Here is a 24751-nt window from a genome sequence, read left to right on the forward strand (position 1 = left end):
CCTAAATGGTATTAATATCCTTGAAAAAAATATAGATAATAAAATTATTATACAGATCGAAATGATTTTTATGAAGCTTTTTTAGAAGAAAAGAAAAGAAAAGAAAAATGCATGCTTGATGCCGAGGGCATTTAGAGTTTTCTGTAGGACTGGAACGGATGATTAGGAAAAGAGAAAGGGTAAATAGCAGTAGAAATAAAACCCCGCTATGGCCTCGAGATTGCAAGTTAAAGCTAATTCTTGAATTCTTGCAGGTAAGACTACTGTGCAGAAAAACGCTACTGGCATGCTACGAAAACGGATTGATTAGGTGGAAGATTCATCGAGTTCTTGGAAGGAAGCAGATGGCATTGTTTCGATGGAACAGCAGCAACAGGCAAACAAAGGAAAAGGACGAGGGCGGGGAAAGTAGTTGATGGATCAACCAAACCATACAGAGGTTGTAACCGAATCAGGCCGACACAAAATGTGACGTCAAGCCTAATTAATGCTCATGGAGAAGTTGGTGTTGCTACTCTGCGGTAAGACGTTATCCATCCCCCCTCCACCTAAAAGATCAATGCCATGAAAGCAAGAGTAAAGGGCGTCTTTTCTGACCTGGAAGTACAAATTGCAGGTGGTGTTCTATGATCTGATTCAGCAGGTGACCTAACAGCTTGTTTCTACCTCGGCTTGGTTGAAGTAGCTGCAATTGAGTTGGTCTCTTCCAGCGACATTTGAACTTTAGCGTAACAATGGCATGCAAATTCAATGACTTTCAGCTGAAACAAACTCTTCTGTGGATGGACGATATGAATCTGGTGATGTACATCAGAAACACCAAAAACATGAACTGGTTGTGGCATAAATCTTTAGCAGGAAGCGGAGAAAGGTTTAGACAACGTTTTTGTGAGACCAAGATGCAAAAGAATCACACGTTACTTGAGTTCTTGTATTCTTTCTTTTGTAGCGTGCGGTAACAAATTTTACCTCGTAGAAGGGTCCATCCTTTCTGTAAATGGTCAAACTTGAAAACTTAAGCCTTCTGACGTTCTGCATCTGGGGTTCCACAGGCTTCTTTTGGTTCTTGCCATTATCAGGTTCAGTTAACTGGGGCGGACCAATCTCTCTCTCTCTCTCTCTCTCTCTCTCTCTCTCTCACTACTTTTTCATATAGGACACACTAAAAGCAGTTGCACCACAAATCGAAATGTTCCATTTTTTCAGCTGGTCCATAAAAGTAACACAAATCATCGACCTGGTTAGCACCTGCAGCTGCTATTCCTGCAGCAAGCCTTGAGCCCAGACCTCCAATGCTGTATCTTGGTTAAACACTAAAGAAAATGATTACCAACCTCCTCCAGTAGAAGTCATCACTGAAGCACTTCCCTTGGCTACAATGTACACAATTGCAAACTGATGCAACCCACTGAACCCAGCACTTGAGTAGTCTCCCAGTAAGATCTCTAAAAAGTAATAGCAGATGCACAACGATGACTTGTCCAGCTCATGTTTCTCGGCTGCAGCGAGGCATATGCAAATTGTATGAATCGTTCGCTCATTTGACTTCCAAGATTACTTGCTGGTAGGATTTTTTAGTATTGTGCAAAATTTTGATTAGACTTTTGGCTAGAAAAGCTCCGAGTAGAATGTCGTTCTTCATAACTTTGATCCCTTGGTCCAACGGGCCTGGATCTGATTGAGCTCCATGAACTTCCATGATCCTGGTTCCTGTTCCATCTCTCAGCATTTCCTGCCTGATTTGGTACAACCTGGTGGTCTGGTAAATTGTATGAATTTCCAGAAAATGAAGAAATGGGGCCTGGGCTGTTATAACTTGTGGGTTGACCATACCAAGAATTCATATCATTTGATGTATTCCAGACTCTTGGATACAACCCAATTCTTCCTTCATGGTGAGTCATCAGCTCCCTGTTTGGTCCACCGTAGTTTGCTGACTGAGGGGCATATCTGACAGCATCTGACACACTGCAACCAGAAGCAGATATAATAATATCACTCTGGTTTCCAATATAGTGCCTATCATTTTGCTTCGATCCTACTAATGCTGGATTTTCGTTCCCTCTCCAACCTATATTCCACTCATGTCTTGTATGAGCTGTTGCACCTGCAAGATTTGCAGGCTGGCTATAACAAGTAAGTTGAGGTTCTTGTTGTGAATCCTTCAGGATCTTCGGCAGTACATCAGTCAATAACACAGAATCTTCTTGCTTTTGGGATGTTAACCATATCCTAAGACAATGTGGAAAGTATCCAGTGGAGCTCCACTTGTGCAACTGCATCATTGAAAAAGGCCCTTGGATTCTCCCAGATGGATCTTGGTAGTGCCACACCTTATCACCCTCGCCGATGTTTGACGCAAGTGGAACTTCATTAGCGAGTTGCTTACTGTTCCAAACACTGGCCTCCAGTTTTGTTGAATGTGCATGTTCTTTTGGAGTTTCCAAACTGATCCAGCCGACATTACCATCACTCCATGAAGCTTCATTTTTTCGATCACCCGGGGACACTACTGCTTCAATCTTGTCTTCTGTACCTAATACTTGTGTATTTCTATTAGACAACCAACTGGTACTTGAATCTTTTGCTGCATGGTAATTTGAAATTGACCCTCCTTTGTGTGGAGATAGTAACTCCTTTCCTTTGATCTTCCTTGACCTGATAAAATAATTTGCATCTGCAGGAGCAATTAATGATCACAAGATAAGGCACCAGTGTTAAACCAGAAGCAGAAAAGCTGCAAGAGAAATGCATCAGTAATCATGGAGACAATACCTTTTCTATCAGTATCAGCTTCTTCCTCAAGGGACTCGTAATTTGGATCCATATTTGGATCAACATGTATTTCTGGAACTTCATTAACTCTACGCTGGCGTTCCTCAGGTGTGCTCAGAACCTGCAACTTTTCTATGCACTTTCTAAGCGTGGAGGATAGTTAAGAATGATATAGCAATGCATTTTATATGTTTTCAAAGACACCGATGTTGTTAAGAAAAGGTATTCAAGATACTTCCAGAGGTAAAACATGGAAGCAACCACTTTGGACATCATGCAACACATCATAGAAGACAAGGAAAAAAAAAATAACTACCAGTTTTGCTTGCGAGATCATCCAACACATCATAAGTAAAAAGTAACTGATCTAAAAGGATATTCCTTTCTACGACCAGTTTCGCTTGCCCGATCACGAAGGTGACCAAGTCGTGACTTCTCGCTTTCCAACCACTGAAAATAAGCATAGGATTTGTAAAGCAATCCGAAATGTGCATCTTGCTACATAGAAGTATTAAAATAATAACATTGCAAGAATCTCCAAAAGAAGTATATAGTATCATTGGTAATGTACTCACATCCTTGACTCTTACTTCTTGGAGAACCTTGGCTTTTTGTAGAACATCCCCCTAAGTCATTGAAAATGAAAAAAAAAGTTTCAGAAATAAGGAAAACAAAGTAATGCTGAATTCTTTATCTTGAATGCTACAGAGCTTACCACGGTCAACCGACTAATCAGCCCACATTTTATGCTCTGTCGCAAGCGTTTGCATTCCTCCTGAAAACATAAGAATAATCATCAGGACAAAAAATCAAGAGAAACAAAATTTTATTTATTGAAAATGCCAGTGCCTTAAACATACTGACATATTCTAGTCGCCTCTTTTTTCAGAGAAAAAGACATATTTGGCTATGTAATATAGCCGAGAGAAGGCATTGCCAACCTTTTCATAATAAAATCACAGAAAGATTCAAGTACTCTATAGCCTAGCACACACTTGTGTGCTAATTGTTGCTTGAAAGTGATTGAAATTTGTGGTATGTTAATTGTTGATTGACTGATTGGTCATTATTAATTGTCGATTAATTGACTTGTGCTAATTCCTTTAAAGATGACTATTAAGTATACCCATTATGAGATAAGGGAAATCTATGTCAGACGACGCTTATTACTTTTACTTCCGCCCCATCATCAAGTGCCAGACACTTCTGCTTTATTTTTATTTCTCATATATGCCATACTGGAAATTGCTATAACAATCAAGGAATGATGTTTCACCCGGACTGGTACGAAATGGGAGGTATGTACCAATCCGAGCATCAACTAATATGCAGACTGTCGGATTGCCCCTGGTCCGTCCGCCATATAATAGTGAAACCCTAATCAATTCCGCTTCTCATGCAACCACGACCGATGCCTCCTCTTCTCACCGCGACTGACGCCTCTACTTCTCACCATGATCGACCTCCGCTTCTCACACAAGCCGCTGCTGGCAACCTCCGCTTACCACAACCTCGCTGCGCACCACCGACACACATGATATTTGCCCTAATCACTTCTCGAGTATGCCTCTTTTCCTCTTCTTCTTCCTCCCTCCTCTATCTCCTTGTCTTCCTTCCTCCTTCCTCCTATGTTCCTCCACTGTCCCTTTCTCTTCTCCCTCTTTTTCTTCTTCTCTGAAATATCGATGCTGACCGATATATACCGGTACAACAGATCACCAAAACAGATCTGATACCCGAAATGATGATCCTTAATAACAATAACCTAAAACTGGACTTAGCAACTGGAACAATGAGTCAAATTTTTTTTATGCTTTATTAACAGTCCAACCAAGGACCAGCATTGGCCACATCTCAGTACTGGTCAACATTCACTATTTTATTATTTTCAGTAATATAGGATGGTACATTTAAGCATAGAGCATGATAACTGATACCTTATCAGTTAGACAATGTGTCAAACTAGTATGGATCAAGATTTTAAATATTTGCCTTTAAACATGACTATTTATGCTCACCAAGCATTTAATCAATATGGACTGATATTTCAAGGTAATCTCAGTTCCTTGTTAAGAAGGTGTCAATGATTAAAGTGCCAACACTAAATCACAAAAAAAAAACCATAACACTATCTTTTTTTAAAAGGTATAGAACACTACTATAATAATTCCTCAAAATTCATATCTAGCATAAATAGAGAAGCAAGACAACTTTTCATTGCTTAAAAATCAACACCAAGTCCACATTGCATCCAGCAAATGTATAAAACCCTGACATATGTTGTGTAGGCCTTATTGCTAACAAATTCAAAGAGTAGAAACTCCCACCTCTGTAAACTCCTGGTTTGAAAGAGCATCGATAGATAAGATCTCTATCTTGTCTAAATTCAATATCTCCACTGCAATATCTATTGTCTTCTTTCCCAGTTTGTATTTTTCTGCAACCACATGTGTGCCTGGACAGAGAAAAAAATTGATTCTAAACATAAATATTTCTGAGATGTATAGTAGCTAAAATGATAGATAAACCTACCCATAACTTGAACAAGTCGATACATATCTTGCTTTTGACCTGCTGCACCTGAAATCCTTATTCGAACAAAAGAGCCAACAACTTTCTTGCTAAAACTATCATCATTAATTAAATCCTCCATTAAACTGCGACGCAGGTAAATCAAATTGATGTTGTGGACATCTATTGCTGCATAATCTTCAAGATTGAACTGTGGTTCTCTTTCAACTCTTTTACGGGTTTTTTGTCGCTTATCAGAAACAATGCCTGTTATGTTATTGTATTCTTCAGCATCAGTCTGACCAGATTGAGAATCTACAGTTCCCCCTTGGTTATCATGAGTGCTTGCCTGTGAAGCTTCTTTGATAAAAAAGTGGGACTCTAGAAGCTTTAACATTTCAAAATGTCCCACCCGTGCTTTCCCAAACAAGTTATATAGTCTTGTATCACAAACAATTTGACTTTTTCTATGAGGATCACGAAGTTTATTTTGCTTTATGTACTCCAGTAGAAGAGCCTGAACATCAAACTGAGACATAACAGATTTATCACCATTTTTCATGTGTGCTACAAGTCCTAAGAGCTCAGGTGTAGCCCATTCACTGTCTTCAGACAAGGATTTCTTCTCATTATCAGCAGGACCTTCAACATCGGTGGGTTTCCTAGAATGTCCTCCAATTTTTTTCCTTGACGAATTGCTACCATCATCACATCCTGGAGAGCTGTCAGAGCTAGCTTCTTCATCATCATTAGCATCATATAACTCATCAGAAGTCTCCTCATTATACACAGAAGTACCAGATCCTTTCCATGTATCTTTAGCATTACCTAACTCTTCTAATGTTAACGATAGCTTGCCTTTAAGTGTCAACCAATACACATTGAACAAATATTCCAAGCTATTTCTATTATCAAAGTCTAACCGACCCTGAAAAAGAAAGCTATAAGGGAAGTACTTGACATGGCATCCTGGTATCTAACTTCTAGTACAACTAACATTTTTAACTTCAAAGATAGATGTGATGAAGAAATAACAAATTCATGGAATTATCAGCATGGTTCACAAAAAACACACTGCATAAGCTGCAACAATCATCAATGGTCACATGTTGACTATACAATCTACAAATTTTAAAGGACACCAAAGACTAAATAAGTATTTAACACTATTTCCTAGGCGTTTAAATGTATGTCCAACAGGTTTACAAGAAATAAAAGCATAAAGATAAATCATGAAAATACATCAAAATTCTTGAGTAGAGATATTTCCAAGTGCATTGTCCTGGAACTGGATAAATATGTAAAAATGTAATCCACTTGGTTTTAAATGGCATGTAATGCAAGCCCAAACGTCCAGACAGCAAAACAAACAGCATACAGTTCTAACAATCCACAACAGGGTTCATGTCTCATTGTCATAAATCAAGAGTTGGCCACCAAGGGAGAATCAAATCCTAATGTAAACAGGCTGATAAGAATTGAACAAAACCTGTAAGCAAAAGTTCGAAGTGTTCATATCAAAAAATACTTTCTATAACCATTTCATAGAAAACAGTCTCCCTGATAAACAGAAATGTTCTTCTAAGATCATTCCACCAGTCTGATAAGGAAATTTTACTTTCCCAGAAGTTCACCATTTTGACTCACAAAATGAAAGACATCATTGCCTTATATTTTGTGAAGTTCATGGGTGTTGCGGAAGCACTTTGCTTTAGATTACTGAAAAGCACCTCCACACCTTGACAAATTGAAATTTGATTATTTTGTGTAATGTTGACTACTTTTTATCATTATTCAGCACAACAGCACAAAAGTTCGATTATATGGCAGTTATGGCTGACAATGTCATTCTCTTCCATAAGTGCTGTTGGCCTGGATTGCACAACAGCCCAAAAGTTCAATAACATTCTCTTCCAAATTCACCAAAGCACTCCTGAAAATTGCACCAGGAACCTCACAGTCTTATCACCCCACCCCCAAAGTCCATCTCAATCCAGCAGGCTTTCACCATCTCATAATGTAAAAATTTAACTCAAATGGTCATTCTACAGCCATTAACAATCCACAAATGCAAACTCATGAAAACTCGTATGAATGCAGATCAACATATTGCAATGTAATTAAGCCAATAAGAAACAATTAAAAAATAGTAATTTAGCTCATAACTTTCACCCACAAGTTACTCTGACACTAACTGAATGGATCACATCAGAACCTTGATAATAGACCAAAAATTCCAAGATGAAAGAATATGTGAGCATTTAATAAAAACAAACCTTTTCCTCATTAGATTCCCCATTTGATTCTATCATTATTGTAGTCCTATAGCAAGTCTCACAGAATCCCTTGCTGCCTCTTACACAAAAATATCTAGCTTCTCTAATGCAACCTTTGCACAGGGAGTATGTACAGGTATAACACTTGTAAGTGGCAGCTTTTTTACAAATGCTGCAAGTATGCCAACCTGCAATGCTCAAAAGGGCAACCAACTGTCAGGAAATATCAACTTGTGGATGTTAACTACAAAAGGAGATTTTATAAATTAAAAAAAGAGCAAGAAACATAACAGCAAAGCAAAATACTAGTTCGTCAAGTCTCAACATGTTGCAACTAAAATGAAAGACTCGAGATTCTTTAGTACACCCCCAGTCTCAAGGTGTTGCTATCAAGCAGAAGAGACAAGTTTGTCGTAAACACTCAAGGATGTACCAATAATACTAGCTCACAATCAAAAGTTTATATTAAATCACTCTCCGAACATCTTTGTTTTATAGGAAGTGAAGGCCCAAAAAATGGAGAGTAGGGACTGACTGGTCAAATGGAAATTGTTCAAGAAAAGCCTTCAGTTTCCAGAACTATAGTTTCTGTGGGAGGTGTTGACAATCAAATCCTTGGTGTTCAAGCAAAGCATTATGGAAGAATTACAACATCTATTGTTGTTACCTGTTATAATCCAAACTTATTTTCGGTTGGTTTAACACAATGTAAGAAAATTGAATCTTAACTCTCAATAAACCAATAGTTGTGGGCAAGCCAAACTTGACTCGGAGCATCTCTATATTCTACAAGGCTAACCCCAACCCCAACAACCTCCTTTTTTCTGAGTCATGTGTTGTGACAAACAATCAAACCAATTGTCTACTGACACTACAAATGTAACACCCCAATTAGCCCCACATCAGAAGTGGACAAGACTAAGATTGACTTATAAGGATCTAATGGATATACTATTGTCAACTTCAGCTTAAGCTTCTTGTTCACTTTTTTGGTTTAACAAAATTTATAGGTCATTTAGCCCATCAAGCCTGAGTCGTGATATTCGGTATCAAAACCGATCTAGAATTTGGGCAGGGCTACACCTCATGTTTAGGTTCAATGAAGATAACAGAAGGTTTCGAATCTTGTTCAACGAAGTTAAACAAGCCAGTTAGTCCAACAGGCCCGAAAAAATCTACAACTAAGAAAGCTTTAAAATCTTGCACTAGCTGAAATAATTTAGGATGGAAACAGCCAAAGCAGCAAACAAATGCCATTACCAATTGAACAAGCTGAGAAACTCCAGTGAACGTAACTGAGTAGCAGAAACTCGGGGAACTTGAACTTACCACATTCCCACCGACTCTGCGAATGAAAGAAGGCCTGATCCCGGTTGACGCACGTCGGGTGGTATCCCTTTAGACAACCCCTAGAACAACGAGCAAAATTGTAATAACAACAGAAACCTAAAAGCCCTAGGTAAAACACCATGAACGACGAGAACCAAGCAAACCCACCTACGATCACACACCAGGAGATCACCACCTCCGTAGCATACAAAACACACTTCCTCCACCCTCTTGGATGCCGTCTTTCTCCCTCCGGCAACGTGAGCCTTCCGCGGGCGCCCGCGCTTCCGCTTTGGCAGGGTCTCTTCCGCCGCCGCGGCGTCATAGGCAAAAGGAGAGCGGAGGAGGTGGGGCTCGTCTATGACGCAGGCTCCGACCGCCGTGGCGTCTCCTCCGTTGTCATCTTGCGGCGGCGGAGGCAGCGAGATACAGTCTGTGGGAGAAAGGAAGCTAACGACGCGGTTATCCCTATCCTCGGGCTCCATGGACGGAGACCTAGGGTTTTGGAACAGCTTGGATTTCTCTTCCTCGATAAGGGGTGGAAGGCGAGGGGAAGCGGAAAAGAGCGACCGGGGATTCTTGGATTCACGGGCTAAGCTCTCAGTCGGTGATGCGCACGTGACAAGAGCGTGCAAACTGCGAAGCTGGTGCATCGCCCATTTCTACCTTGATGTCATCTCGATCGTCCACCTGATACGAACCAAAAAGAAAAGATGATCGGACCCATTCGTACGGACGGTCAGGATGACAAGAGTAAAAAAAAAAGGACGGTTGTGGAGGCAGGATAGATACACACAACTCGCTTTCGTCACCTGGCTATTGGGTAGGTGAGACGAAGTCGGCCGTTGTAGTTGTCTGATCACTAACAAAAGGATTCTGGACCCCACCGTTGATGTGAACCCCATGTCCACGTACGTGCTTTGTGGAGACACCTGTGGGTCGACGTTTGTTTAGGACGTGCGATACGTATACATCCTTTTTGCCTGACAAAACATCGATCTGTTTGTGGTTTGATTTAGATTTCGGAAAATGACGATAATATAGAGAGAAATCTCTTAACTTGTATTTATTCTAAGGAAAAAAAAAATAGATGTTATATTTAGGCATATAATAACAATCAAAGATAATATAAATATTTAATATTTAATCAATAATTTGTTTTAATCAACGAGAAGAACAAAAGGTTACCAATGGCCTCATCCCAATTGTGCAGACTGAGATACAAAATTTTGTGACACACATTAAGAACATAATAATCTCTGTTTTGGATTGATAACAATTCTCTAATACACATTCGAATTTCTCATGTAAAAAAGATTAGAGAGATACAGAGCAAAATGTAGAATCATAGTCTGATCGAGGTAGGCTAGGTTTTGATGCAAGTGTTTGCCAAATACGAGGCAAAAAGATCATAGGTTCTATGAGACAACACCACTGTTGAAGTTAAGCAAATGCATACTTCTTCCAATGAAGACCATACAGAAAATTACCTCATTTCTCTCGTCCATGTGAGGTGCATTTGCTCTTCGCTTAGTGGCATTTTTGTTCTTGATGCTCTTTTCAGGCCAAAGCCAAGTTACTGTAGTGTAATAGGTTGTGCCTTTGTAAAGACGAAGACACCTCCACCACCAACGGCACGGCCTAAAAGCATATCGCGATCCAAGTATGACAGGTAATACAATCCTCCAGGTGACCTTCTGCAATATAGTTGAATTCCATGTTGATGTCTTACCGTAGAAACCATAAAATTACCCAGGTCAGAAGGTTTTTACCTTTCTGGACCACTTACAGGCACTTGAGTTCGGAAAGTCCGTATAAACTGCAATATCTGCATGAAAACATGGCGGTAGAATCATATTAACAAAGGCCAAAAGCAAACTCTATTCTACGGACACATCAAGTATATTGGCACATAAACCTCAGCAGGATCATCACAACAGCAAAGGTGCTCTAGAAACACGCATGTAACTTTTTGTCTACATATATGCCGTCAGGATTATGGATCCCACATGCTTCACCTCGGAAAGCAGAAGAATGTACAGAAGGTGCAAAGCTATGATAATTGAAGATTATCTATATCCAAAAATTTTCTGAAGAATAATGTACATATATCAGATTGTGCTTGCCAACTCCTAGTCAGCCAGAATTTTGTGCATCTTCTCTGGTAAACCTTTTACATGGATGATTAGAATAGAAGATTGTTTTTTATCTGACCTGTAGACTTAAATATGAACGAGGAAGTATAGCTGGAGCTATCAATGCTTGCAGCTCTTCACTAATTCTGATGTTTTCAACAGCAACCTACAAATTAGTAAATATTCTTAATATTAGAACATGATAAGTAAATACAAGAAGAATTTTCACAAAACTTTTTTATAATTGTAATAACATTATAAGAAAAAAGTGAAATAATCACCAAAATGTAGATCTCGTACGAGCCAGTCTGTCTTCTCGATCTTACCATTGATCTTAAAGAACAGATACCAGCACACTTACCATTTTACTGTATGCAACATACCAACGAACTTAAACATGGACTTAGTGTATGAATGCATTTTGTTGCTGCTCCTTCAAATTGGGAGCATGTTCTTTGGAAATGCCTACCTCCTCAAACTCAAGAAATATGTTGCGCTTGGAAAGAACAGAGAACTTTGCAGAAACCACCAACGTTGCACCTTCTAGCTCCTGTAAGTAAAATTGTGAATAGCTAGAACTGTCATATCAGATAACGGAATGAATTCTGATGCACAAAAATTTAACAGAGTTGACAATATTGAATATGCATCTACTATTGATAGTTAACAGGACCAATTCTCCATGACAGAGAGCAGCTCTTTTGTTTTTGGATCAAAACTTGGACCAAGAGGAACATGTTTTCTTCCGGTCACCAACTTTTTAAGAAGTGTTCATGCTCATGTCATAACTCGATACAAGTTCCTTACTATTTCAAGTTGAACTCACCCTTTTTTATTAGGGCTAATTACATATTACCTCTTATACTTGGACCCTATTAGTATCGCGATCTCTGTACTTAAAAAATTTATATTGGGATCCCTATAGTTCTGAAAATGAAACAGATAACCTCATTTGCCCTAACATCATCAACTATATTGACAGAAAACACAAAACGTGGCACCACATGCTGGATCGACGCGAAAATGATGGGTAAAAAGATAATTTCAATATCCCTTCCATATCCAACATGTGGAATGTTAAAATTACCTCTTTGTCGGTAAAGTAGTTGGAAACAAAAGGGATATTAAAATTACCTTTTTACCTATCACTTTCGTATCGATCCAGCACGTAGTGTCACATGTTGTGTTTTCCGTCAATGTAGCCAACGGTATTAGGGCAAATGAGGTTATTTGTTTTATTTTCAAAACTATAGGGATCCCAATATAAATTTTTGGAGTATAGGGATTGTGATGCTAATAGGGTCCAAGTACAAAGGATAATCTATAATTAACCCTTTTTATTATGAGATTTTAACAATACACAGGACACCATATCAAGTTAAATTACACTTTTGACAAAGAAAAGGCAACCGAGTGTGCAATTTCCAAGTTGATCCCAAGTCTTGCTCGATTGTACTGCAAATCTTTTATGTTTAGGATGTACCATGTACTTAGCGCTTTTGATCTGAAAACCACAAACCAAGTTTTTTCAAAGGATAGCTAACACATGTATGGTATTAACTAGACACACGAAAGAAAAAAAGATTATTATAATCAAAGCACAAATAAACAAGAAAAACCAGAATAAATCAGGGTTCAGTTTGTCACTTAAATTTGACCATAATGCATTGGTTGATTATCAAACAAAACTCAGCAAATCAATGTTTTGTACATCACGAGAGTGTCTATCACTCACTAAACAAATGGACAATTCTCCAGTTAAATCAGATATCAAGGCCTTCTTTTCCATTATGTAGACCATTACACATAGAAACATGTCACACACTACAAAACCATTGGATGTCTATAACATGCATCAAAGCAGAAAAAAAGTTTGGGTTAATGCTAATCTTTTGCAATTCCCTGTCACAATGCACAAGTAGATGAGAAATTATCTGTATGCCCAAAATTTAAATTGACCTAATTGTCTCGTGTGCACAATCTTTCGGCCATCCCTGATGGAAATGCATGTTATCGTCTAATTCTTGCATATCATTTCTTAGAATATAACTTCTTTCCAAGGACTAACTATACACCAACAATAACTTCTGCTCATGTTTACCTCCAACAGGGGAGATATACTCCAACGCACCACATTGCGGACCATGCCGCCATCAGATCGATCCTTACACTCGAATTTCTGAAAAATCTGCCCGACCTGTCAATGACACATGAAAGAATTGAGGATTCTTCAGCGCTATGGAGAAAGGATCAAGACGGGGGCAAAGCTGTGGGAAAGAAGGGTAAGCAGAACCTGAAGAAAGGGGAGTCTAGCCGCGGCCTCAAAGAGGACGAGGACGTCGGAGGCTGATGTGTAGTTGAGCCGCCACGTGCCATCCAGCTCCGAGAGATTCACCGGCGAGCCGGCGTCGTACTCCTCGACGCAGACCTGCGACGCGAGCGCTGAAGTATATTACATGACGGAATGGAAAAGGGGGGAAGGCGAGACGATGACGACGACTCACGAGGGCCTCCTCGACGGCGGAGCGCTGGTCGGCGGTGGCAGCTAGGCCGCGCTGTGTTTCCTGGACGGCTTGAAGGAGGTCGAGCTTCCTCCTCTCCAGCTCCGCCGCCTGAGAAGAAAATGGTCGAACACGAGTCAGCAGCTTCCCGTTCGATCGGGGATAAGAGAGGTGCAGGAAGAGGTAGTGCTACCGGAGGTGCGGCGGCGGTACTGACAGCGGCGAGACGTCCACTGGGCCGAGGAGATGGGCCGAGCCGACCGAGCGGCGAGCGGTGGGTGCCCCTGGGTTTGGGGGTCGGGATTGCAAGAGGCGTGGCCAATGCGTGGCTCATCATGTCGTCCCGCTTTGCGGACCAACTGCAGTTGCGCTTGCCGGGATCTGAGCTATAAATATCATCACGGGGATATCAAAGAGACGGACGAGATCAAAAGTGCAGTGGATGAACGGTTTTGGAGGATCCTTCTAAGTTTTCGGTGTCCCTTGTACAACATATACATCGATTGCATACAATACAATAAGCACTGAAACTTCCAATAAATAATCTCTAACGATTCATCCTCCTCCGTCAAACACTGCAACTTTAATTGATATGACCATATCGTTGGAATGCCGCAGCTCATAAGTGCCGCATGTAAAGATACAATAACATCTGAACAAACCATCAGAACAGCGTTGAAGAAACAAAAACCAGGGGACATAGATCAGCCAGTCATGAAAACAAAGGACTAGCTGATGTTTACTAATCTTGCAGATCTTCCATGCAGCAGCTCTTTGAGGTCGATGCGAAAAGTATGAAATGAATCAACCATTAGAACATTTGAAAAGATAGGAAACAAAACCAAGAGGATAAGAAATAGCCAGTAAAATATATGACACGACAAGAAAGAATCTTGTGATGTTTTTAGCAAGCTGATGACAGAAACAGAACTCACTTTTCACATCTGTTGGACTACACATTTTGACAGCATAAAGCAGATATCAAACTTTGATAGTGTCCCTCAACTGAGTACCAAGTCAGTGATTTTATTTCCTCAAGTGAGACATGTGAATTTTCTTCATAGTCGACCATAATTTTGAAAGAAATAATGCTATAAATTATCATTACATATATAATGACAAGCAGTGCAGGAGTTTTGAACATATAATGTCAAAATAGTGGTGGCACATGATTCCCTGTTCACTCATTAAGCATTTACAACATTTGTAAAATGAATTGCAGAAGCAATCTAAAATGTTGCATACGACAGGAGCAGCGACTGACTACTGAAGCTGCCAAACAAAAGAGAAATCGGTCCAAGAAACAAACAACAAAAATAAGAAAACAAAATTCAAACTCTAATTAAAATTGAAGTACAGCTGCATATACATTAAAATAGTAAAAAAAAAAAAAAAGAGATTCATCAGACATGTTTTCCTATAAAAATAAGAATTGTCATTGGGATACATTTAAATAACGTGTGGTATATCATCCAGCAAAAGCGCAGCTAGCGATCGTAAGGAGATTGACCACCCTCGATTCTTAATTCTTTCTCAATTCAATATATCTGTTTCATGATAGAAGACTGAAGCAGAAGCACTGCAAGGAGCCTGTTTGCTTTTTGATATAGGTTGCAACAAGCAACGAGATACCACCTTTAAAAATAACAGGTCATTTTTCTGGGTGATCAGATGCGTTAGCTGCAAAGGGTTCTCTAGCCCGACCACCAATACATTCCAAGGTATCAGGATCTGATGAAAGAATCTCATCACAAGCCATATAAAAGAAGTCGCTTTCTCATGTCTTATGGTAAGAGATCTGACTGCCCTCATCCTGTTGCACCTGCAAATTGAAAATATGCGGTTAGGAACCATGAGCCCCTCATGTGCTAAAATAAAAACCAATTCACTGAAAAACAATTTTCATATACTGATCTTTCAGCGCTTGGAAGACCTGCAAAACAACATAGACTTTCAGATATACAAACATAAAAATTGAAAATCAGTTTAGCAAACAGTTAGAAGATTGTTAAGTTATAAACAAGTAAAGTGGTAATCACACTTTGAAGCAGAAGATCTGCCAATTCAAGTTATTATGCACCCAAAAGTTAAGCTAAGGTTAAGTAAATTCGGTGAGAAAGAACACAGTCATCATATTGACCTACAAGCAAACAAAATAGATCTATACTCGTATATCACAGAACAGTACAAGTGATTGTTAAAATTCATAATACAATAAGAGTGCAATAAGCATGAAGAGAGAAAGCATTCAAATAAAGCACACATAATTTTCTACACCAGATGCAAGACAGGATAAGCATATAAACTAAAGAGAGCAATGAACACTAAGAGGACTTGGTCTATGATGCAGCTACTAGTGACTCTTGAAATAAGCAACAATAATTTCTCAGGAGGTAAACCTAGATATTTGGTTCACAAGACTATTAGCCTCTTAATAGGAAGTTCAAAGTTAAAACAGTTACAGCAGAACAGTACCAAGTAGAAGTTACTGCAGATTCCCTACATACCCTTGACAAAATAGTTCAGTTCCAAGTTCCATAATAAAATAGAAGCCCTTGATTCCATCCAGAACAAAGATGGCTGGGGGAAAAGAAAGGGAGAAGGGAAAGAAATGGAACTAATCAGCTCTAACTCATATCCATGCCATCTCCAATTTGACTGCATATTGGAGAGACTGCAGAAAAGATCCTCTCGAAGGGAGAAGGATGCAGCTGGGCATCGCGCCTGCGCTTAAAAGCACAGCCATCGGTATTTGTCACTTCCAGCTTCCTTCGGACTCCTCTCACCGCCTGCTCTTCTGCTGGCGAAAGAGGAAAAAACTGGCCGCTCACTCTGCAAAGAGAACTATGGTTATCGTACAAAATCCTCTGCTCACAATTTTTATCGCAGATGTGTGTCAGTCCTGTTAGTTTGCAGCGGTACATGTTCCCAAACACATGTTCGTTTTGGCACCTCTTGTCACATTTGTGACTAGGAATCAGCCCTTCCTTGTTAAGAATACTGGACAAGTAAATCACATTGCTTGGCTCGGCAATCATAGATTTGCCATATACCTCCATTGCTCAGCTAATTGAAGCTTGGTTCTTGTTGTGCTTTCTCGTATCAAGCTCGCTGCAACCCAAAAAGAACAACGATGTTACTTATTTGGGTAAAGATCTCACAATTATTGTGCATCGCCGCTGAAGTTTAGCAGATTCACCCCTAAAAGGAATTTTCTCGTCATGAAAAGGTATAAGAATCATGGTCGAGAAATTAACAGGTCCTAAAAAGCGATAAAATTCGACCATAAACTAAATAAAGGAAGAAAATAGATCATGTTTCGTAAACATTTCCTATGGTATAATCTTAAAAAAAAGGAGCAAAGGAATAGCTAAGTTAAGCATCTTGGCGCGTTCCCAAAGTACCAATAAAACCCCTAGCCCTAATTTTCCGATGTGATAGTTAATCACAGAATAGATTAAAAGGACTCACAGTGATGAACCCCAAAACCGAGAAACGATTCCGAAGAGGAGAGAAACCCAACGATCGAACAGATTTCGCCCACGGATCGCCTGGATTGACCCTTCTTAATCCTTCCCGTTGGGTGCGACGACTCCCTGTGCGCTCCGCGGGAGTCGAGCAAGATCAATTTATAGGCGCCCAGAACAAAGCCAGCTCCTCTTCTCGCTGGCTCGCGCCGTACACAGCGGCTCGGCTCTCGGTGGCGTGTTGTGACAACCACAGCAACATTCGTGGAGCCCGAGCCGCTGCCGGCTGAGGAGGGGGGGGAGGACGTGTCGAATGGTGAGTGGCGGTTGACGAGTTTACCCGCGAAGGGTGGTAACTCACGTGACTCATTAATTCGAGCAACGTGGCGAGTTATTAAGCGGGTGGGACCGCGTCCTACTCTCTACCGATTTGACTTTGTCGTTACATGGAGGATGCTGCCGAGACACCAGGAGATCAAGATCGTACGGTCCAGGTTTGTCGCGTGGCATGACTCACTAGCTACGCCAACCGCGACGATCAAGCTTGGGTGAAACAATTGTGTCTGTCGTGACCACTAATGCAATTGCTGTTACGGCCACTAAGATTAGGATAATGTTAGCTTTACAATGAGGAGGAGGCACTCTATATTGTTATTAATAATATCTGTTCGAAAAGAACGAAGACTGTGTCATCTCCGCACATAATTAACAAACATAATACATATACTTGTTCCTTTTGGATTCGACCATATCTTGGGAAACCATCTTTATTAAGTAATATATTCGGATGCATTTCGGACTCGTATGTATTTAAACTCAATATGCTGGATTTGAATACGGACGACAAGTCCGGTTTGAACACTACGAGTATACAAGAATAAGTGTCTTTAGTATGAAATGAATTTTGAGTATCTACGTAGCTAAATTCCCAATTTAAAAACGAGGCATGCAAATTCTATAAAGATGTACCAACCTAAATAGCACACACTCCATGCAAAGAAAGGGTTCCAGAAGCATCTAGGAATATTTTTGATTCATTGTGACTCAAATCCACATAAGCCTATTTTTACCAGAAATCAATCTCTTTGACCAAATCTGATATTTTAATATGCAAAAGATGTTTCTTCAACAAAATTTACCAATTATCACAGTTTCTATGCCTCAGTATTAGCCAAATGGTGTCGAGCACAATCTCTGAGCAGCTTATCCGTCTTTAACATGATTCAGGAGATTCTCTTGGGAGACATGTTGTACACAAGTGAAACTGTCGTAATTATAATAAGTATCTGCAGCATAACACCTGGTACCATCAAAATGTCAGTAAAAGTTCATCTCTAGATGTGTTCCATATAGATTTTCAGCTGATAATCCACTTAAAAAAGGTCTCATTATTACCGATTAAAGTGCGTCCAATGTCAAGGAGCTCATAATATGTCATATCTGCAGTGCTTTGGTATTTGATGACCTAACAAGTGAGTAGACAAGTCAAACCGTAAGGCATATATACCATGTATATCCTCAGTGCAATTTAATAAAGGTAAACAAAATAAGGAACAAATAGAGGATAACCAAAGAGTATATGTTAACAACCATAGAAACATTGCTTACTTGTTAGATAGAGACAATGGTAATAACAAATGTTAAAGCAGAAGGCACGACGGACTAAATATAAAACAATTTTAAAAAACCCTCACTGGACCGTAGCTTGGTCCTAAGAGATGATTACTCAAAAGGCTGTGGACAGAAATACATGAATCGCATGATTTTATCAACACGAAGAAAACAACTTTGTGGGGACACTACCATGAAAACACATATAATCTACAAAAATGTGTTAGCCCAAGGCTAACAACCACTTTATTTAATAGAGTAAGAAAAAGGTTCAATGGCTTGGCTTTGAAATGTAATGATGCTAGTTTACAGCAAAATATTAGGAAAAGGCACAATCCTAACAGCGTACAGACGAATGTTTGCCATCTATAAAATAAGTACTTCACAAATCATGTACACACATGGAGTGATCCCATATTCAGAACACAAGTCTTGCATAACAACCAGGTTACCAAGATGCAGATAGGAACTAGAAAACCAAAAGAGACGACCAAGGCAAGAACAATATACCTAGAAACAGCAGTTGCAGATTTGAGAACCTACAAATTCTTATTGATGACATAGTTGAAATGCTTAATCATATAAATTAAGTAGGAACAACAAAGAGGTTAACACGAGGTGTTTTAAGAAAAAAAAATAAACCTATGTCATAGGCCTTGCATTAGAAACACTTGTCCTAGAAAATAACTCTAGTTTACTAGAACTCTTAAGTGACCAATAACGCAACACCCATATATTTAGTAAAAGACTAAATGGGAAGCCCTAGACCAGTTCTTAGTTAAAGGAAATCAAACTCAATACCTTCAAGTGCAAGTCGCTCCTAATAATAGAAGCAACTGATAACACAGTTGCAATAGACGATATGATTGCGTACAATCTCAACAGAGTTATATGACTGCGCCTCCGACCTGTCAAGTCATTCAAAGCAAAAGCAATCTACTTTTACAAACTTACAGAAAATATTGATCCTGAGCAGAAGATAACATATATTAAAGCATCACAAACCTAATTCTCCAATTACGAGGGAAATGAATCCAACTGAAAGTGATATGGCAGCAAAGGTCTCAAACTTCTTCTCATGTGATGCAGATAGAAACATTAGTGATGTCCAAACCACTTGACTGGCAGTCTGCAAGTGATTCAGAAACAGCTCTCAAAAAAAGAAAAACCATAAAAATATGAATTTTCTTATAGTCAGCTTTGGTGCTGGGTCACAGGATGGATAAGTAACTTAAAGGGGCTGAAGCAACAAAATGTCTTAAATTGATATCCATCAGTCATGTCAATGTTGAAACCCACAAAATATTTAAATTAATTATGTAGGAACGAGACCTTTTATCTGGCAATTCAATCAGCAATAATTAAATAAATGAGCATTAGTATATCCCTAGTTGACTGTATAAACTGTAAACATGGCATCTTTTGCCTGCTAGATAAAAATGTTTTTATCTAGCAGGCAAAAGATGTAGATAAAATAGGCCAGAAGATTGATTTAAAGTCAAATTTCCAAAATTGATATATATAATATTATGTAGAATGTAGATACATGCACGTATATGTATACATGCACATGTACGTGCAATATCTACCGAGGTCCGAAATACAGTCAAATTTTTTACTTACCGTTAGACAATACATATCACAAGACAACTTGCAACAATCACAACTCACTGCAACAATTACATTACATGCTATGCAACACAAACAGATAACAAGCATCGATTACACCCTATATCATTAGATCAAATGCCCGGAAAATTGAACATGAGATTATATTGTCAATAAGATGAATAGCCATAGCAAACTGAAACCAAAATCTCTAGGATATTGGTACAACACTTCCATCGCAAACAGATTCCGATTAGAAGGATTAAAACCTATACTGATAAGAATGGTTCAAATAAAGGTTTTCCAACCAATGTACTCAAGTTGTATATTTCGAAACAGTATGAATAATTCAGGAAAGCCTCTCAAATAAACCACAAGCACCAGAAAATTGGTGGGCATCATCATAGTACAGGCCTTTTCTACAAACAGCTTCCAATTGTATAGGACATCTAGAGTCAAAAATGCTTCACGAAGTTTTAATATGCTATAGAACTGAGGTCAACTATCTGAACATAAGGGAAGATCATAGCCAAAAGAAATATAGTCAAAAAGTGATTTTATCAATAAACCTAACATGCTAGCTGATATCGAGAACCTAAATTATTGCAGTTTAAGTTCACACAGGAACAGTGCACTGAAATCCTTATTTGTTAAGACTCCAACATGTCTGTTGCCATGACCTTATCTAGATTGCACAATTGACATTGCCATGCAGATACAAATGTAAAACGAAAAAACCTCCAGAGGGATTTACTTTGTTTTTGTATATCGTAGAGTTGATTGGTCATTTTATTGAATTGTGCTTTTGTCCCCTTCTAAGGTTTCACCATATTGTCACGAACGGTCGTCGCGCGCCTGCAACAACTTTGTTCAACGAATCGTTCGTTGTTTGTGTTTACATGTACAGCTGCATGGCAGCATGTTTTGGTTTGGTTTTATGTCCTTTTGCTTGTAAAAATGTAAGTTCGAACAAGTTGCAGTGCTATAGTGCGATCGCTCACCGAACCGAGCAAAACAGCTCAAAACAGCTCTGTTTTCACGTGCCACGGGCTGTTTTTTACAACCCGATACTACACACGAAACGTCAGCCATCTCAACACCCTGGAACCACCCGAGTGGCACCATGGGGGATGGGGCTTCGGTATAGTGTCGGGCTGAACAATCTTTCGCAAGTTCGCACGTTACCTTGACGGGAACTTGTTGTCGCGTCCGGCACCCGGTGAGCAGCTGTTTGTGGACTTGCAGCTGTTCGTTCAACCTTCTAAAGTCCTTGTTTTCCTCCTCTCCCTCTTTTCTCTTGTGCACGCAAGGTGCTTGCTGAATTACTTGTAAAGCTTCCCCTTTCGCGAGACTTCGAGACTTGTCTGTCGCTCGTTCTTCGAACTAATCAACATTCTTCGAAGGACCTGAGTGAGGTTGCAACTTGGCTGACTTTTGCGGACACATATCGCAAGGACACTTCGCGACTTAGGCAATCCAAGCTAAGTTCACGTCTTGGCCACAAGGGTGCATCACGGCTTAGGCAATTCTAGCTAAGCCCGTGACAATATGATGAAGCGAAAATCAAATATTACAACTTACAAGAACATATCTCAATTTTATAACTTGTTTCCCGTGGACTCGACTTAAGTGTCTAACAACGTTGATGTTATAGCCAAAAAAATTAAAAACTGGAATACCAAGTAAAATGGAAAGAACAAATGTTGCTAAAAATGACAGGTTGTAAGGTGACCAAGAAAATCTCAAGGTAGTATAATTTTTTTGGAATAACATTTCCATGTCATTATACTGATTCCTGGTAACATAGACACTATATAAACCCTTACACATAAGCACAAACAAGAGAACGGTGAAACCTATAAATATGGTGTGACACCTAACAAATTAAAAGTTTGTAGTAGGTTTTCGACCTCTGTCATATTGATAGAGAGATACATTCTCGTCTTGATCAAAGAGTCCACAAACGAAATTGAGATTTGTAATTTGCCTCACATTCTACCAAGCACCTGATGTGCAAACAACACAACAGAATCAGAAGCTTTGCACAGCAAGCATCTGAGAGCAAATGTGCATAACCTCTGACACTGATGGCACATGATCTGATTTTATACGATCCCAGATTTCAGAAAAGCAAAAGGAGAAGGGTTTTGGTATGTAACAAATACACAGATAAAATAAAGGAAAGCTCTGTTACCTGCGCGGCAAGCAGAGCTCCAAGCCTGGATTTGCCTTTAGCGACCCTGGTGTACCCTGCCATCGGAAGCGACGAATTAAAGAGATCTGCAGCAGCCGATCAGATCTAGCTTGCAGAAAGATCCCGGAAAATAAACGTACTGGAATCGACGACCATGCGGTAGGAGAAATCCGAGCCATCCGTTCCCGACGGCCGCCGGCTGGCAGAGACACTCCGCTGTTGCATGGCCTTTTATCTCCTCCACCGCTGCTCCGAGTCGCCCCCTTCCTCGGACTCGATATCTTACAATTAAGTAGGGTTTTGGTGGGACATCAACCGCCCGAAAACATTCTCGGGACTAATTACATATTAGCATCTAAGTCATTATAATTAAAAAATTTACATCGTGATCTTTTATAATTTTAAAAATAAATAAATAATCTCATTTATTGTAATATTATTAGTTGTATTCATGAAAAATATAACACATCATACTACACGCTTCAAATTAATGAGAAAATAATAATTTCAATATTCATTTTGTTTAGAACGACGAGTAGCTTGGTGAGTGTACGGCCAATCATGAAGATGAGCTACATGGGGTTGGATGGTCACAGATTATCTTCATAAAAAAAATGAAAATAAGGCTAATGAAAATAAAGGCTCCCATGAAGAGGGGAAGGCCCGGAGCCGTCATAATAAGAAATCTTCGTAAGGTTGATGATAAGGAATGCAACAACTCTAGGCCTCCCCCTCTTCTTGGGAGTATTCGCTAATCAAACATGATCATTTAGAGACTTAGTATTGTATCGCCCAGAGGTCGACAATGAGGAACGCAATAACGACGAGAGACACGTGATGTTTCTCATGTAAATTGGACAAATTCAATGAGAAACTAGTTCAATCGATTGAGCCCAAGTCTAATTCAATTTTGAGTTAGTTTACAAAAAAAAATTGAAGAAAGGAGGAGATGATACCTAATTCACTTTCCTTTATCCTCCTTTTGTGATCTCATTCCCTCACCCTTTTTTGCTTCTCTCTCTATCTCCAATCCCCTGGGGTAGATGGCGAGCAACATTGGTGTGTCGTGAGTGGTGGCATGGGTTGTGGTGAGGATCAAAATTGAAGAAAGGAGGAGATGATACCTAATTCACTTTCCTTTATCCTCCTTTTGTGATCTCATTCCCTCACCTTTTTTTACTTCTCTCTCTATCTCCAATCCCCTGGAGTAGATGGCGAGCAACATTGGTGTGTCGTGAGTGGTGGCATGGGTTGTGGTGAGGATCATGGTGTGAAATGTGACGTGCGTTGTGTAAATGTGATCGTGCGATTGGTGCATGATGGTTTCTCACGCAAACTGAAATGTAAAGGGCCAAGGCTCCCACGAAGAGTGAGAGAGAGAGAGAGAGACATGTAGCCATTGCATTCCTCACTATCGGCCTTATGAAGATTCCTTACCATCGGCCTCTAAATGCCACTACGTCAATAATTAGGTGGTGACAACATTGAGCGTCTTGATAACGATGGTTCTCGCTACGCTAAGAGGCAAGCAAACCAAGTGGCAAGGCCATTGGGTCACCCCCTCTTCATGGCAGCCTCTCCTCCATGGTTGTGATCTTCGATCGTTTAATATCATTTAGCTTTTTTCCATGATTGATGATACACTCACCAAGCTACTCCTCCATGGTCGTGATATCACGTGTTATGTTTTTCATCAATACAATTGGCGGCATCAGGACAAATAAAATTATTTATTTTACTTTTAAAATTATAGGTATTTGGAAAATTATAGGAATTTCAATATAAATTTAGTAAGTACAAGAACCTTAAATGATAATCCCTCCTGGGACCCACCAATTAGGTCGTAGCATTCCCCTTGGTCGGGTTGCCTGAACGATGGTGGGAGATATGGGGATGGGCCATCAGGCGGCGGTGCGCTTGGAAAGCGGATCTTTGCTTGTCGGGTAACAGTCCAATTTCACTTTAATCCGAACCCTATAATTCTTTCCATCACATTCGTACCTTTGTGTAAGCTTCAACTTGCATGCTTGGATAGCATTGTAAGGTTGGAAATTACCATTGCTCATCTCGGAGCGGTGCTTATATGTTGTAAGATCATCTTTAGAACAATAATATTTCATTGTATTTGGGCTCAGCTGTATCGAGTTGCAGCTTCATGCACCCTTCTAAAATCCCCTATTCCGCCTCCCACTCCAACTACCATTTCTAGTAGAGTCATCCAATGAGAGTGACTAATAGACATGCAGATAGCAATACATGAGACGAGTGGAATAACAAAAATAATGAGCGTTTGCAGGCTTAGCAGACTAAAAAAAGATATATTCAGCATCATACAGTCCTGCTT

The 24751-nt window shown here is 39.7% G+C and overlaps 3 protein-coding genes across 7 annotated transcripts; all 3 read right to left on the reverse strand.

The window, feature by feature from the left end:
• Positions 1 to 828: 828 nt before the first annotated feature.
• LOC103972073 (zinc finger CCCH domain-containing protein 19) lies at positions 829 to 9840 on the reverse strand. Its single transcript, XM_065090786.1, has 11 exons — positions 9704 to 9840; positions 9060 to 9581; positions 8892 to 8971; positions 7563 to 7750; positions 5308 to 6214; positions 5103 to 5230; positions 3491 to 3550; positions 3351 to 3401; positions 3155 to 3225; positions 2776 to 2924; positions 829 to 2677 (listed from the first exon to the last, which is right to left on the reverse strand). The coding sequence occupies exons 2-11, from the start codon at positions 9542 to 9544 to the stop codon at positions 1575 to 1577; spliced, it is 3222 nt and encodes a 1073-aa protein (XP_064946858.1). The 5' UTR covers positions 9545 to 9581; positions 9704 to 9840; the 3' UTR covers positions 829 to 1574.
• Positions 9755 to 13905, reverse strand: LOC103972074 (probable plastid-lipid-associated protein 10, chloroplastic). Of its 2 annotated transcripts, XR_010481329.1 has the most exons (9): positions 13721 to 13905; positions 13531 to 13638; positions 13320 to 13454; positions 13128 to 13223; positions 11496 to 11576; positions 11106 to 11192; positions 10664 to 10719; positions 10382 to 10588; positions 9755 to 9890 (listed from the first exon to the last, which is right to left on the reverse strand). XR_010481329.1 is itself a non-coding variant. In XM_009386268.3 (8 exons), exons 1-8 carry the CDS (start codon positions 13862 to 13864, stop codon positions 10468 to 10470), a joined length of 828 nt encoding a protein of 275 aa, XP_009384543.2. In that variant the 5' UTR covers positions 13865 to 13905; the 3' UTR covers positions 10133 to 10467. The 2 variants fall into 2 exon arrangements, 1 of the variants encoding a protein (XP_009384543.2); XM_009386268.3 differs by lacking the exon at positions 9755 to 9890 and having other exon boundaries at positions 10133 to 10588.
• A 939-nt stretch (positions 13906 to 14844) lies between these two features.
• Positions 14845 to 22734, reverse strand: LOC135597605 (uncharacterized). 4 transcript variants are annotated; one of them, XM_065090787.1, is made up of 7 exons: positions 22548 to 22726; positions 22408 to 22463; positions 19611 to 19734; positions 19407 to 19513; positions 18390 to 18459; positions 16999 to 18294; positions 14845 to 16638 (listed from the first exon to the last, which is right to left on the reverse strand). In XM_065090787.1, the coding sequence occupies exons 1-6, from the start codon at positions 22630 to 22632 to the stop codon at positions 18218 to 18220; spliced, it is 519 nt and encodes a 172-aa protein (XP_064946859.1). In that variant the 5' UTR covers positions 22633 to 22726; the 3' UTR covers positions 14845 to 16638; positions 16999 to 18217. The 4 variants fall into 4 exon arrangements, with proteins under 4 accessions (XP_064946859.1, XP_064946862.1, XP_064946861.1 ...); XM_065090790.1 differs by lacking the exons at positions 19407 to 19513; positions 19611 to 19734 and having other exon boundaries at positions 22548 to 22734; XM_065090789.1 differs by lacking the exons at positions 18390 to 18459; positions 19407 to 19513; positions 19611 to 19734; positions 22408 to 22463; positions 22548 to 22726 and having other exon boundaries at positions 14845 to 15349; positions 16035 to 16638; positions 16999 to 17224.
• Between the last annotated feature and the right edge of the window lie 2017 nt (positions 22735 to 24751).

The sequence above is a fragment of the Musa acuminata genome, chromosome BXJ1-11 (genome assembly GCF_036884655.1).
Source record: "Musa acuminata AAA Group cultivar baxijiao chromosome BXJ1-11, Cavendish_Baxijiao_AAA, whole genome shotgun sequence".
Taxonomy (NCBI): Eukaryota; Viridiplantae; Streptophyta; class Magnoliopsida; order Zingiberales; family Musaceae; genus Musa; species Musa acuminata.

Bases quoted from the DNA above. Each gene is read 5' to 3' on its own strand.
- LOC103972073 (XM_065090786.1), bottom strand. From the start codon at position 9,544: ATGCACCAGCTTCGCAGTTTGCACGCTCTTGTCACGTGCGCATCACCG. The intron at 7,751-8,891 runs GTAAGTTCAAGT...TGAGCATTGCAG, and splicing joins GCAGAGTCGGTGGGAATGTG to GTTGGCATACTTGCAGCATT. The intron at 6,215-7,562 runs GTTTGTTTTTAT...TTTCTTTTTCAG, and splicing joins GGGAATCTAATGAGGAAAAG to GGTCGGTTAGACTTTGATAA.
- LOC135597605 (XM_065090787.1), bottom strand. From the start codon at position 22,632: ATGCAACAGCGGAGTGTCTCTGCCAGCCGGCGGCCGTCGGGAACGGAT. The intron at 22,464-22,547 runs GTACGTTTATTT...TTCCGATGGCAG, and splicing joins CCGCATGGTCGTCGATTCCA to GGTACACCAGGGTCGCTAAA. The intron at 18,460-19,406 runs GTATTGAGTTTG...CTCACTTGTTAG, and splicing joins GGAGCGACTTGCACTTGAAG to GTCATCAAATACCAAAGCAC.
- LOC103972074 (XM_009386268.3), bottom strand. From the start codon at position 13,864: ATGATGAGCCACGCATTGGCCACGCCTCTTGCAATCCCGACCCCCAAA. The intron at 11,577-13,127 runs GTAAACATGAGC...TTTTACTTACAG, and splicing joins GTATATCTCCCCTGTTGGAG to GAGCTAGAAGGTGCAACGTT. The intron at 11,193-11,495 runs GTAGGCATTTCC...ACTAATTTGTAG, and splicing joins TATTTCTTGAGTTTGAGGAG to GTTGCTGTTGAAAACATCAG.